Source organism: Barbus barbus (genome assembly GCF_936440315.1).
Source record: "Barbus barbus genome assembly, chromosome: 45".
Classification (NCBI taxonomy): Eukaryota; Metazoa; Chordata; class Actinopteri; order Cypriniformes; family Cyprinidae; genus Barbus; species Barbus barbus.
This window is the reverse complement of record NC_136723.1, coordinates 17,964,164-17,978,777: the sequence shown is the minus strand read 5'-3', so window position 1 is coordinate 17,978,777 and position 14,614 is coordinate 17,964,164. Positions and strand designations below refer to the sequence as shown.

Sequence of the window (14,614 nt, the reverse complement as noted above, 5' to 3'; positions counted from 1 at the left end):
CCAGTCTTCAGTCATGATCCTTCAGAAATCATTCTAAAATGCTGATTTGCTGCTCAAGATATATTTTTATCAATGTTAAAAACAGTTGTGCTGCTTAATAATTTCAAAAATTGGTGTGTCTTTACTTTCACTTTGGATCACTTTAATGCATCATTGCATTGACCTTATTGACCTTAATATTTCTGATATAAAATTCCATGTAATTTATTTTTAAATATTTATTATTTAAATACATTAGAATTTAAATTAAGTTATAAGTATGATTTATTATTGTTATTATTATTTTTATTACTGATAAATAAAACACTTCTTGAATATTTTCCCATAACCAAGCAAATGGATATTGAATATTGTCCAGTAACTGAAATCGACTCAAATTGCTTTCAAATCTTGTGTGTTAATTGCAGTCTTAAGAGACTTATTAATATCAAATAAGCTATTATAATAAGTTATGATATAACTGAGATTTTATCCAGAGGTGCCAGCGGTGAGTTCTTGTGGCCAGGTGTGAATGGAAATAGAGGGCAGAGAGGGAGAGAGACTGATACTAATGGGAAGTGACAGTCAGTCCAGACTGTCCATGTACATGTATGCAGATGAAGTTGATGAGAGGGAAGAAACGCGTGTCGGTGTGTGTGTAAGTGGGCACATGCTCACGCCGCAGCAGTACAAGAGAACTGGAATTTGAATGCAAGTTCAACATCTCTTCATGGCAAAACATTTCACATCTATTGACCTCCTGATATCTGACACCTGCTCACTCACTGCAGACTACACATCTTCTCAGCAGTGGGCAGCTGATCTCACTTCCTCCATAAACAACCAAGCGACATGGACGGCACTTCACACATCTCAGAAGATGCAAGTCAGATTTGGCTCATTTGTGTCTTTTGTCTTTTTGGCTCTAATCTCAGAACATCTTGCTTTCGGTACATTCAACAATTTATGTTAGTGCATATATATATATTGTGTGTGTGTGTGTGTGAGAGAGAGAGAGAGAGAGAGAGAGAGAGACCCTGGATCACCAACCAGTTATAAGAGTCAATTTTTATCATCAAAGATTATCATCTTTTCCATTAATGTATGGTTTATTAGGATAGGACAATATTTGGCTGAGATACAGCTATTTACAGTTTTTCTGGTAACACTTTAGAATACTGATCCTTTGTTCATGAATAACTACACAGGAACAAGTGACTAATGCACTATTAACATTGTAGTAACTACTATTACCTAACAAGAAACTATGATTATTGATTTAGTAAGTAATAGCGCTCAGTTGAAACTGGTTGTTCCCTATTAGCTAATCAATAACTACAATTTTTTTATATATCCTGGAGAACTACTAAGAACTACTGTAAACAGTTTCATAATTAACGTGAATTATGCATAATGTATAATTAATTCTAAAATGAAGATCATGGTAACCCACTAGTAATGACTCAAGAATTATCAAATTCTTCTAGGAACTACTAACTACTTGGATCAGTATTCTAAAGTGAAACGCATCATAACTCCCTAATATTGACTGACGTCATTTTAAGCGTTTGAGATATATGTAAGGTTTTGGATAGTAATGACTCAAGTGTTACTACATCCTTCTGAAGAAACTGCTAATTATTTGGATCAGTATTATAAAATGAAGATCACGGTACCAAATCTAACAAAATGAATTACTAACCAAAACCTTACAAAAACCTTAAAAGTTTACAATGACTTCAGTCATTACTAGGGAGTTATCACGATCTTCACTTTAGAATACTGATCCAAATAATTAGTAATTCCTTTAGAAGGCTGTAGTACCACCTGAATAATTACTATCCAATGCTTCACAACACTCTCAAAAGCTTACAATGATTTCAGTCATTACTAGGGAGTTATCACGATCTTCACTTTAGAATACTGATCCAAATAATTAGTAATTCCTTCTGAAGAATTTGGTAATACTTGAGTCATTACTAGTGGGTTACCATTACCTTTACTTTAGAATTGATTATTCATTATGTATTATTCATATTAATTATGAACCTGTATACAGTAGTTCTTAGTAGTTCTTAGGGAGGTATGAAAAAATAATAGTTACTGATTAGCTAATAGTGAACTACCACATTCAACTAAGCACTATTACTTACTAATTCATTAATCAGTTTCTTATTAGTTACTAGTAGTTACTAGAGTGTTAATATTGCGTTACTCATGTGTTCTTGTGTAGTTATTCATTAAAGATGGAACCGTATTCTAAAGTGTTACCGTTTTTCTCAGTCGCTTTGGTGCATTTCTCAGAACAGAAAACTACTTGTTCAACCTCCACATCATCTAGTCACTTGTGCACATCATAAAAGCAGTTTCTCATTCTTTTGAACAAGTTGCGATTACTTTGGTACATTCATGCAACTGATTATGTACATTTGTCTGCTGTTTCCTACATTATCAGTTACTATTGTCATGTTGCTCAAAATGTTTAATATAGTTCTCTGTGCTATAGTCTTTTCCCTCAAAACATCTAGTCATTAGTTCATCGTATAAGTCATTAGATGCAAAATGGTTGGTCTAGTTGTCATAAACTGTCAAGCATATTTTCTACACATATCTATTAGACTTTTTGTAAATTTGCCATGAATTGTGCAGGTGAGTCTTGACATTCACTAATGAAGAGAATATAGATCAACCAATTACAGTATATACCAGTTCTCTGAAATAGCTCAAAGGTGCATTTCATGACCCTTCAATTGGAAAGTATATATAGACAGAGGATAACACAAAAGTTGCAAATTCTGACGATGGATGAACATCCAGAAAACGATCAGGGACAACAGCCGAGAGGAAGAAGAGACCAAGGACAGAGGTGCATATCAGATGAAATAATGTTATCAATCATGGCCTTACAATGGCTGAAGGGTGCAGCTAAAAATTGGGAGATCGACCATATCCTCAATAATTCAAACATTTTGAGTCCCTTTCAATCAATATCCCACATACAGTAATGTGTAAATTTGTACTTTTGAAATGAAATATGGCATACACAAGAAGCGCAGCCTTCTGCATTTCAGTACAGTAACCGTCATCCAAAATGTTGCCATAGTTTACATCAGGTAATACTACTGTAACAGAGTGCACTGTTACACTTCACACTACTTTACATGTAATACATTCGTACAAAAATAAATGTACTGTATTAATACAAATGTTCATATACTTTTTTTCTATGTACTATTGACTCTTCTCAACAAATATCAGATTTTTTTTATAAAACCTTAATTTCCATGGTTGACTGTCATGGTGAAAAAACAACATTTTGACCAGTGTGGCTCACATGATGACAAAAATACTTTATATTTTGGTGGCCTTGGCTAAATTACTGACATGATAACTAGGTTTTAAAGCATGAATGAAATGTTTTGGGTGAGTAACTACATTTTGCAGATATGCAATAAAGTTCTGAAGTTCCAGCAAACAGTTGTGACATTTGCACTCACAGTTTAGAGAATGTTGAGTGTTTCAAAAAATGTGCCAAAGCAATTGAGAAAAACTGTAAAAATTTGCAGTTTGAGGATGCAAAAAATCTAAATAAATTTGAATTAGGATTAACCCCTTGATATGTACCATCTCGTTTTCGAGGGGGTCCCACAATGTATCACAATCACAACATAGTAACAAAAAAACAAAACAAAACACAAATTAACATTACATCCATAAACAACACCAAACAACAAAACACAAATATTAAATGGAAGAAAAAGAAAAAAAGAGAAAGCACCACAACATTAAAAATTAACAAGAAAGTTGCAAAGTTGTCCAATTTAAGTTCTTAGCAATGCATATTACTAATCAAAAATTACGTTTTGATATATTTATGGTAGATAATTTACAAAATCATGGAACATGATCTTTAATTAATATCCTAATGATTTTTGGCATAAAAGAAAAATCAATAATTTTGACCCATACAATGTGTTTTTGGCTATTGCTACAAATATACCCAACTTATGACTGGTTTTGTGCTCCAGGGTCGTATATATATATATATATATTAAACTTGCAAATATATATTAAAAAGGCAACATTTTTCATTATATTTCTCATTATAATTTAGTTTAACTTGATGTACTAAAATAAACTAAAACTTAAATAAAATTAATAAAAACTATATATATTTTTACATAAAACAATTACAAAAATACACACAATATATACACACAAAAAAGCTAACTAGAATTACAATGAAAGTGTAAAAAGAAAAAAAACTGATTAAAAATATAAATAAATCTATGTTAGTATCTAATATTAGTTGTACTAAAATAACACTGTCATCAACTGATTTTGTATGTTTAATTGTTCATGTTCATGGTCATCTCCTCATCTCCAGGAATTTGAATATCATGCATCCCTAATGTTGACTTGAAGGTCTCTAGGATGTTTGTGCTCCAATATTGGTCTCGGCTAAAAGTCACGTGACGTTGGTAAGATCTTTGCATGTACTAAATGCAGGTAGGGGCCCGAGCCGAGATGAAAGACTAAATTTAAGCCAATGAATCAATTTCTAGTTAGTCAACCTAATTGACCAAAGTGATCCTGGATCAAGCCAAGCTCATTTCTGCTCTTCAGACACGTCTGAACATTCAGTCAGTTCAATGATTCTGATCTTTACTGTCTCTCACATCACAATTTCACGGCCACATAACGTTCTGGAACATAAGAGAAGCGCACGAAGAGAAACTTCAGATAAAATTACTTACGAAATATATCATTTATCCATTCTGACCCGTCTTTGCAGTCTGGATTGTGCCGTCAGAAAAACAAAAAAGATCTCACTCATTTAACCTTTTCACCTTTCTTCTTTACCACCAGTTTCGCTGCCATTCTTTAACGCAGACAGAATATTACACTATAAATAGCCATGTTAGCGGTAATTGCCGTATATTCTGGGAAGACTTTAAAATGGTCCTAATTATCAGGGTAACACACTTGCCATGTATTCAGACAAGATTTTTTACAGCAGATTCACACTATTCAAATGCTCAAGCAGCGGGTTATCTGCATGTATAATATTGGTTATTGTATGTTCTTTTAAATTAAATCTTTTTGATGAATCAGTTGATCCATTAAAATATTGTCTAATGATCTGTGAATCAATTAATCAATTCAAAACGATTCAGTCAGAATGCTTTGTTATGTACCAGAACAATTTCATAATTTATTTTTCCTTTTGAGTCCCAGAGAGGGAAAAAAAGGCATACGGGATTTAAAACGACACATGGGTGAGTAAATGATGCAATTTTTTTTTTTTTTTGGTGAACTGGTCCTTTAAATTGAAATAGTATTTATAAATGTATAAATAATATTTTAGCTAACATGAATTATGTCAGTTTTGGGACATGGACTTATTATTATTTTGTTGTGAGACAATTTGTAAATTCAGAATTTAGAGATAAAAAGTCAGAATTGTGAGATGTAAACTCAGAATTCAGAAGTTAATATGTTTATGTTTTAGTCTGTGGCAGAAATAATAATAATTTAAAAAAAAAAAAAACAGATGTAAGAAAACAGATGTAACTCCAGAACTAATGCTTTAAATAGTTAATTTTTGAGTAAACTATTCCTCTATGGACATTTGTGGCATGCTGTTGATTATTACAGACAGTAAAACAGGAAACACATTTACGGTAATGCACTTACAATAGAAAACCACAATGATGTGGTCTAAATGCTTTTATTATATTTATTGATGGTCTGTGGCACAAATTGTCCACATTTTATTGTGTGAAACATGATAAACTGCACTAAAACCTTCTGAACTGAGCTGGTATGAAGCAAACACAGAGGTCACTCAGGCATAAATATTTGGTCAGAAGAGCTGCAGGGAATGGGAATCGGCACATCCCACCCACAATGATGGCTTCAATGCAAACAAACTAGAAGCAGAAGCAAATCCCAGCTTTTTGTGAGCAGAGTATTACAGGTAGCATGCTGCGATATCTCTCTTACGGCGTTAAACCTATACCACCGCTGATGTGTGTGTGTGAAAGAGATTGCATCCATGCTTTAAAGCTCAGAGATGATATGACTGCGGTTTATGATAAAGAGGCTTTGTGATTGCAGTGCACTTATGAAGTTACAACAACATACAAATGACAGATTTGCTGGTTAAGATCTATGATATATCACTATTGTAAAATAACAGCCTGGAACTGGGATATTAATACAATCTATTGTTATACTTTCCTTTCCTGCATGCACTTCCATAATGTCCTTCTCTGTAGAGCCTTTATCTCCACTGACACATTACCTGATATATGATATTCCTACATTTCTTATGATGCACTTTAACTGCATTAATGTGTCAATATTGTAAGGGAATGGACAGTTTATAACTTGATATGAATGCATGGAGTATCATGATATGTGATATTCAAAGCTATTCAAAGTTCACATGTGTGTGATTTAGGCATGTGCCAGTGGATTTTTAACTTTAAAAAATGCTTCTGGCCAAAATAGAAGTCCATAATCCATATATGTAAGTGAAAAAGCGACATATTTGTTTAGAATAGCTTTGGACTGTTTTGCTTGTAAATGGTACTAGATCTGTGCATATTTCTCTCCTGATTCAGAGATTACTTTTTTTAGACGAAAGCAATATTATTGATAAAGGACTTATATTTTAACTGGAAGCGATAGTTTGAAGTTAAAAACCATGGACTGGAGTTATATTGTGGATTATGTTAGTGGATTATGTTATTGTTATATTTATGGAGTTATATTGTGGTCCTGCACTGATCAGCTCGCTGGTTTGTTCACTTCTATCTGTAAGGAGTCCCTTGCTACCTCCGTGGTTCCCACCTCATTCAAGAAATCCATCATTATCCCTGTGCCAAAGAACAATAAACCCTCTTGCCTGAATGACTATCGCCCAGTTGCCCTCACATCTATAGTCATGAAGGTTTTTGAGAGACTTGTAAAGAGCCACATTTGCTCCTCCATCCCTGATACTTTGGACCCTCTTCAGTTTGCCTATCGCCCAAATAGATCCACTGATGATACCATCTCTCACGTCCTCCATTCTTCCCTCACACACTTGGACAGCAACAATGGGAATCATGTAAGGCTGCTAATGCTATTCATTGACTATAGCTCAGCTTTCAACACTATAGCCCCCATCAAGCTGGCTTCTAAACTCACAGACCTCGACCTAAACTCCTCACTCTGTGACTGGATTCAAGACTTCCTCACCGGCAGACCTCAAGTGGGGAAAGTTGGCCAGTTCACCTCAAACTCCATCACTCTGAACATAGGAGCCCCACAGGGGTATGTCCTGAGTCCCCTGCTCTACTCTCTCTACACGCATGACTGCGTGTCCTCTCACAGCTCCACATCTATTATCAAATTTGCTGATGATAGAGATGATAAAGAGCTGATCATGGACTTTAGGAAGAGACAGCAGCAGCCCTACACTCCTCTTATGATCAGTGGGACCCCTGTGGAGAGGGTGAATAGCTTCAAGTACCTCGGTGTAAACATCTCCGAGAACCTGACTTTGACTACACACATCCAAACACTGGTTAAGAAAGCCAGGCAAAGACTGTACCATCTGCGACAGCTGAGGAAATTCAGGGACCATAGAAAGTGTATTGACTCAGTGCATCTCAGTGTGGTATGGAAACAGCTCCAATCAGGACTGCAAAGCACTACAGAGAGTTGTGAGCTTAGCTGAGCGCATCTCAGGGTCTGCTCTCCCCTTTCTGCAGGACATCTACCTCAAACGCTGCAAAAGTAGAGCTGTTAAAATCATCAAGGACTCAAATCACCCTGGTAACCGTCTATTCACTTTGCTTCCATCTGGTAAGCGCTTCCGTAGCCTGATGGCAAAAACTGAGAGACTTAGGAGGAGCTTCTTCCCCCAGGCCATCAGGCTCCTAAACTCTAACTCTGTGTCATAACATCACTTATATCAATAAGCTATTCATAATTTTTCTCTACCTCATATTGCTGCTATTTAAATACCCTGTACAACTTTTTTGCACATTTTTTTGCACATTCCTGTTATATTACTATTTAAGTCAACAACATACTGACCTGCACATTTATATTTATATTTACATTTTTTTTATCTTTTATTTTATTTTATTCTTTTATTTGTTTCTACTTTTCTTTTTCTTAATATTTGTATACTATATAATTGCACTGTCCTTGGAGCGGACTTGACCTACATTTCACTGCTGGTTATACTCTGTATAACTGTGTATGTGACAAATAAAAATCTTGAATCTTGAATCTTGAATATTGTGATGTTTTATCAGCTGTTTGGACTCTCATCATTGACGGCACCCATTTACTGCACAGGATTGGTGAGCAAGTAATGTAATGCTACATTTCTCCAAATCTTTTCTGATTAAGAAACAAACTCATTTACATCTTGGATGAATAAAGAGGGTGAATAAAAATATTACTTCCAATTATCCAGCAATTAAAATGATACGATGCCGATTTTTATTATTTTTTATTTTATTTAATTAGTTGATAAATTATATTATTTTAATTGCAGGGGGGAAACTATTATATTTATATAAAACATAACTGTAAAAAATTATATTTTTAATTATATTTTATATTTTTAAAAATTACCAATATTTTTTCCCTTTAAATTATTGGAAACATAGCTATCTTCAACCTTTCAATTCTGCTATATTTAAAACCTTTAATTTCATTAACATGTTTATTTATATAAAACAAAATTAAATCACAAACATTTTGTAAAAATTAGGCTCTCTGTTCCCTGACACTCATTTTTAAGAGTTTCATATTTCATACAGTATCTGTAAAGCGTCTGTTGTTGTTTGTTTACCGAATTCTATGGGTGCCACTGACACAGTTACTCATCCCAATACTGATGCAATCCGTGTCATTCTGATCCAGCGGTCCACTTGTTAAATGACCATGCGTGTGCTTGTTTGTGAGCAATTGTGGGTGCAAATGTGCTCACGCTCCAGTTTCTGTGGATATATCTTTCATCTCATCTGTATTCTGCACTGACGTTCCTGCAGGGGTTACTTCCTGCTGCAAAGGGTGAGAATGGAGCACCCTCACCTGGCGCTAACAAGCCGCATTTGAGAATAAATCACTTAAACAGCACTGAAAGGAAGGTTGGCCTTAGGGTCTGTTTTATTTATTTGGTCTCATTTGTGACTCATCTCACTGGTTGATCATGGTGAATATTAAAGAGAACAGCAGTTTAGATAGAGCACAGGGAAACTAAAAGGTAATGAACGGGTGCAAACGAGACGTTGGTTGATGCAGGAAGTCCCTTGAAGGAGCACATCGAAGCATTTCATATGCAATGAAATTCTTTGCACTGGGAAAATAGCTTTGGATATGTTTAAGTAAATCTGTAAATGCGGAGTGAGGTATAGAATGTCCCTGGGGAACGGCTGGGAATTTGTTTAGCATATACTCAATATGCACAGACAAGACATTAAATTAGACAGAGAGACTCTCATTAATTAAACCTCTTTTTCTCGTACAGATATTCATTGAAGTTAACATGCTGGATTGACAGAAAACCTCCCTTAATTATAGCTTGAAGCATATGCTTGGTGCTGGTTTCTGCTGCCTGCATCCTCCACAGCACGTGGAAGAAATATTCATTCATTTCAAGGATGAGATGCACTCACAAACAAAAACATAAACGTTTATGGAAAAGATAATGTTTATGTACTTGGTAACAAACAATCAATATCTATCTGTCTGTCTGTCTGTCTGTCTGCCTGTCTGTCTAATATTCTATCTTCTATCTCTTTCTGGCTGGCTGGCTCAGTAGAACTCACAGAACTGGTCTGGGATCAGCAGTATTATACAGATAAACTTTACGGTGTGTAAGAGTAGCTATAAGTATTAGAGGCATCAGGCCTCCAGGGTTCCTGCTCAATTTTAGATTAATTGTCAAGTGCTCAGGAGGCACAATCTTCTAGAAAACTCACCGAGATCAACAGAGAGAAATAATCATCTAACCAAATTAAGAACTTTCACCTCCAGGATAGCATGAAATATTGAATGCATACAGATTTATGTTAAACTTTTTGTGCGGTTATTTACATTCTTTGAAAGCTTGCAGGCATGTTTTTTTTATTATTATTATTATTTCCTCTTATACAAACATTTGGTAATATGGGAAACACAGAATCCCTAAATCGTTTTGCATAATTGGAAAAAAAAAAGCATAGAAATTATGTATTGTCTCTTTCATTGCTTTAATTATTCAGAAATGATCTAGCATTTGTATTCATACACCATTTTGTTATAATTAAATGCAGCGATACTTTCCTGCCCCACATAGCAAAATAACTTAACCTATGTCTGCTTTTGTCACTGTCTGCTGTCAATGGACTCCTATTATACTCAATGCATAGAGAGCCTTGAAATAATGCATTTATAGAGAATTAAATTAAATGGGTAAAGCAATTCGTTGCTACCATTTTTAAGAGACATTGTTTTTCTTATGAGAGGCTAGCGTTATGAGCCACTGAGAACACCGCACATTTCTACAGGGAACGCTTGCCCCCTGGCGTTTAAATTGGGAAGCACATTTCTGTTTCTATTTCTGTTTCTATTCGCACACCTAGTGATTTATTAAACTTTTAAAGATCAAAAATATAATAGTGCGTGTTATAAAATAGCTTTAGTGTTAGCTTGTATTCTGGGAGTTTTGTAAACAATTTGCAGAAAATATTCGCCTGGGCGGAACTCTTGATTCGTTATGTTTCAACACAGCAACAAAACAGTCGCACAAGAAGGAAACGTCAAGTTTAGTTTCTTTTTAGCATTTCGGATGTTCTTTTAATTATTGAATCAACACAGCACAATATAACTGTAGTGTTACGTCAGCTTGCCCCTGTTTGCTTGAGTGTGTGCGCGCGCTTTAGCAGTAGCGTCTTGTTTCGAGTTTGGAGAATAGCTAGAAATTATAGCTGTGATAGATTATTAATAATGTCCAAACCTGCAGTTCCTCTTCGAATTCTCTGTATTCACGGTTATAGACAGAATGGGAGCTCTTTTAGAGAGAAGACAGGAGCATTACGCAAAATATTAAAGAAACAAGTGGAGTTAGTGTATATAAGTGCATCACACCAAGTTCCTGCAACTCAAAACCAAAGTGAGTTTAAAACTGATCATATTTGCTGTATATCAGAACCTAGTGAGTGACCTAGTATCATAAGTACATTCAAACTTATAAACCTATTTTATGCATTAGTGTCATTTGTGACTGGACCACAAAAGCAGTCATAAGGGTCAATTTAGTGAGATTGAGATTTATACATCAGATGAAAGTTAACAAGTAAAATAAATAAGCGTTCCATTGATGTATGGTTTATTAGGATCGGACAATATTTGGTGACAATATTGGCTGAGATGCAACTATTTTAAAACCTGGAATCTGAGGGTGCAAAAAAAAATCAAATTATTGAGAAAATCACCTTTAAAGTTGTCCAAATAAAGTCCTTAGCCATGCATATTACTAATCAACAATTAAGTTTTGATATATTTGTGGTAGGAAATTAACCAAATATATTCATGGAACATGATCTTTACTTAATATCCTAATGATTTTTGTCATAAAAGAAAAATCTATAATTTTAACCCATACAATGTATTTTTGGCTATTGCTACAAATATACCCCAGCGACTTATGACTGGTTTTGTGCTCCAGGGTCACATTTTAGAGTCTTTCACTCTGATTCAGTCTTATTACTTTTTCAATGCAATCAGCCAATCAGGAGCCTGAGAAGACAGCCAGTGGTGGTGATGAGGACCAGAGGGGCTGGTGGTTCTCTGATATCCAGGCACGAAGTTTCAATGCTCAGCAGGAGTGTGAGAGCAGCCTGGGTCTGGAAGAGAGTGTAGAGACTGTGAAAACTGCAGTGAAGGATCTTGGCCCCTTCGATGGCATCCTGGGCTTTAGTCAAGGTGCCGCCCTGGTGGCTATGCTGTGTGCCCTGCAAGAACAAAAACTAGAGGCTGCTTTTAATTTCCGCTTTTCCATCCTGGTCGCCGGATTCCGCAGTGCGTGTTCCCAGCATCGCCGCTTTTACGAAGGGCCGGCGATAACAATCCCCTCTCTGCATGTGTTTGGACAGGATGACCGTGTAATTCCAGAGGAGATGAGCCGAGATCTGCTGCCAGTGTTTGATGGAGCTCAAATCCTCATTCATCCCGGTGGACACTTTGTTCCAGCGGCATCTTTGCACAGGCAGACATACCAAGACTTCCTCAAGAAGTTTCAGTGAGATGATAAAAGAGTACCTAAGAGTTCCTGGAATAATTCAGGTCTACATTAAATGTACAACTTGAAATATTGCTACATTATAAAAGCCTTGGAAATTGAACGGTCAATAAAGAGATGTTTGACACTGTTCTTAGGGAAATGGTTACTTGAATAAAGGCTTTCACAAGTTTGCAATGCGGAGTCTATTTGAAGGATATTTTAGGGTTCAAAACAAGTTAGGCTCTGTAGCATGGTGTTGTTTGCCAAAGAAAATAATATTCATATAATACCTACTTATTGTATTTCTATTCTAACTGCTCTATATTCTATTTCTATTCTTACTACTTTTTTATTTTTATTGACCCTAGGGTTCTCTATTCTTTTGCCTGTTATTTTTATTTATTTTAAAAAGCAAACTTTCTACGTCTGCTGCATTAGACTAACCAAGACTTATAGCACTTACATATTATTGCTCTTTTGTTGGTTTTTATAGCTTCTATTGTCCTCATTTGGAAGTCGCTAAAAGCATCTGCTAAATGTAAATGTAATATATGATTTTATATTAAATATAACACTGAATATAATATATTTGTACTTGGAGTTTATTAAATATAATTGTAAAACATTTATTACAGAATTGCTTTTTTAAGTAAAAAGTTTTTAAACTTTTAGACAAAAAACTATAAACAAAAAAAGTTGTAAGTTTTTGTAGAGCATCATATTTGATACTTGAATAGGAAAAAAACACCTTTTATGGCCCAAAATGAGCAAAAATATGCAATTTGGTGCAATTGCTGATATTTGTATGGCCAAAATAATGTTGAAGTTCTAATAGCTTGTAATGTAAATAAATCATATTTTTATTACAGAATAAGCAGACTCATTTAGAATGCATTTAAACTCCAGTTGTCAGTCTATATAAAATGTCTTAGTAAGATGATACTGAAATGCTTAGTTTTATGATCAAGACTGTAGTTTATATTGCTGGGGTCAAAACATAAAATGCAATGCAATACAATGATGACAGAAATACAAATAAACGTTCATCAAAAGCCTGGTGTATTGCATTTGAAACATTTTAACGTGCTAACATGATGTTGATATAATATATAAAAGTGCTTATATTCATTATCGTATGCAAAAAAGTGTGTTAGTGGAGCTGTTAAGTGCTTAGGTTGTTGGAATACTGTTCTGGGGGATGAATTTGTAATTCATGTGGGTGGATTTTCTGAGTAATATGAGTTGAGTGCTGACACCTGCAGTACCTCCAGGTTAGTGAGTGTCTTTCCCTTGCAGCTGTTTATCATTTTGATTTCTCTGTCAGTGTCTGTGTGTGCTTGTGCGCGCTCACAGGCAGATTGGGAACTCTGTGTTCTCGTGTAGCTTAAAGGAAGTTTGGCGGCCCAGGATTGCATTTGTGATGACTTCCAGATGTTTGTGGGAAGCACTCCTCTAGTCTAACTCATTCTTTCCAATGTAGCTAGAGCGTCCCCGCACCTTCCCTTGCCTTTAAATGACCTGATAACTCACTTTTTTCCCCACTCTCCCTGGCTCCATCCCTCTCTTATTCTTGTAAATGGTAATAAAACAGCTCTGTACAGCAGCTCAGACATTAGGCTGTGATTTATTTTATAAGCAGTTTGCACTATATTTATATTAAAGGAGGTTAACAAAAAATCTAAATTCACCCTGCTTACTTTATTACGACACATTTGTGGTGCACTTTGTCAAAGTCCCTTCACTCTGCGACCATCTTGAAAATGCCCCGAGGCAACTATTTTCTGTGTAAGTAATCGTGGTGCAGCTTCTCTCTGCTTAAAATCTGGAGTTTTCCGGTCCAGTTTGTTTGCTATAGCTTACTAGAATAAACAATCTATGAAAAGTATTTTATAGAGCTCCTAAAGGGACATGTTGATGGAGGGAAAATGAGATTAGGAAAAATTATATCTCAATGCTTTTGCTCTCCCCTGAGAAACTTTTCACACAGAAAAAAAGTATACTAGGCTAGCTAATTTCATTCAAATAAGATGAATCGGAGTGAAATATTCGGATGAGATCATGAAAAGTTATATTTACATTTTTTATTTTCGTTCTCCAAGATATTTAGCATTTGCTCAAAATACTTTAATGTTCTCTCACTAAATGTTTGCATTCCACTGTGAAACTTCACATTCACTCGCAAACCTTTTGCATTCTCTCAAATGATGTGAGCAAATGTAAAGTTTCTCAGGAAGAACCAAAAGTAAATGCAATTTTTCTTTCAGGGGAATGCAAAAGTTTTTGTAAACAAACCATTTCGTATTTTTTCCATCACTATTTCCCTTTGCGAGCTCTTGTAGGATTTTGGTCCTGAAAGCCAGG

General features: G+C 35.2%; 1 protein-coding gene across 2 annotated transcripts; it reads left to right on the top strand.

Annotated features, from left to right (window-relative positions):
• Nucleotides 1–10,768: 10,768 nt before the first annotated feature.
• On the top strand, nucleotides 10,769–13,301 carry ovca2 (OVCA2 serine hydrolase domain containing). Of its 2 annotated transcripts, none has more exons than XM_079407232.1 (2): nucleotides 10,769–11,143; nucleotides 11,758–13,301. In XM_079407232.1, exons 1-2 carry the CDS (start codon nucleotides 10,978–10,980, stop codon nucleotides 12,273–12,275), a joined length of 684 nt encoding a protein of 227 aa, XP_079263358.1. In that variant the 5' UTR covers nucleotides 10,769–10,977; the 3' UTR covers nucleotides 12,276–13,301. The 2 variants fall into 2 exon arrangements, with proteins under 2 accessions (XP_079263358.1, XP_079263357.1); XM_079407231.1 differs by having other exon boundaries at nucleotides 10,769–11,185; nucleotides 11,758–12,445.
• The last annotated feature ends 1,313 nt before the right edge of the window (nucleotides 13,302–14,614 follow it).

Bases quoted from the DNA above. Each gene is read 5' to 3' on its own strand.
- ovca2 (XM_079407231.1), top strand. From the start codon at position 10,978: ATGTCCAAACCTGCAGTTCCTCTTCGAATTCTCTGTATTCACGGTTAT. The intron at 11,186-11,757 runs GTGAGTGACCTA...CAATGCAATCAG, and splicing joins TTGCTGTATATCAGAACCTA to CCAATCAGGAGCCTGAGAAG.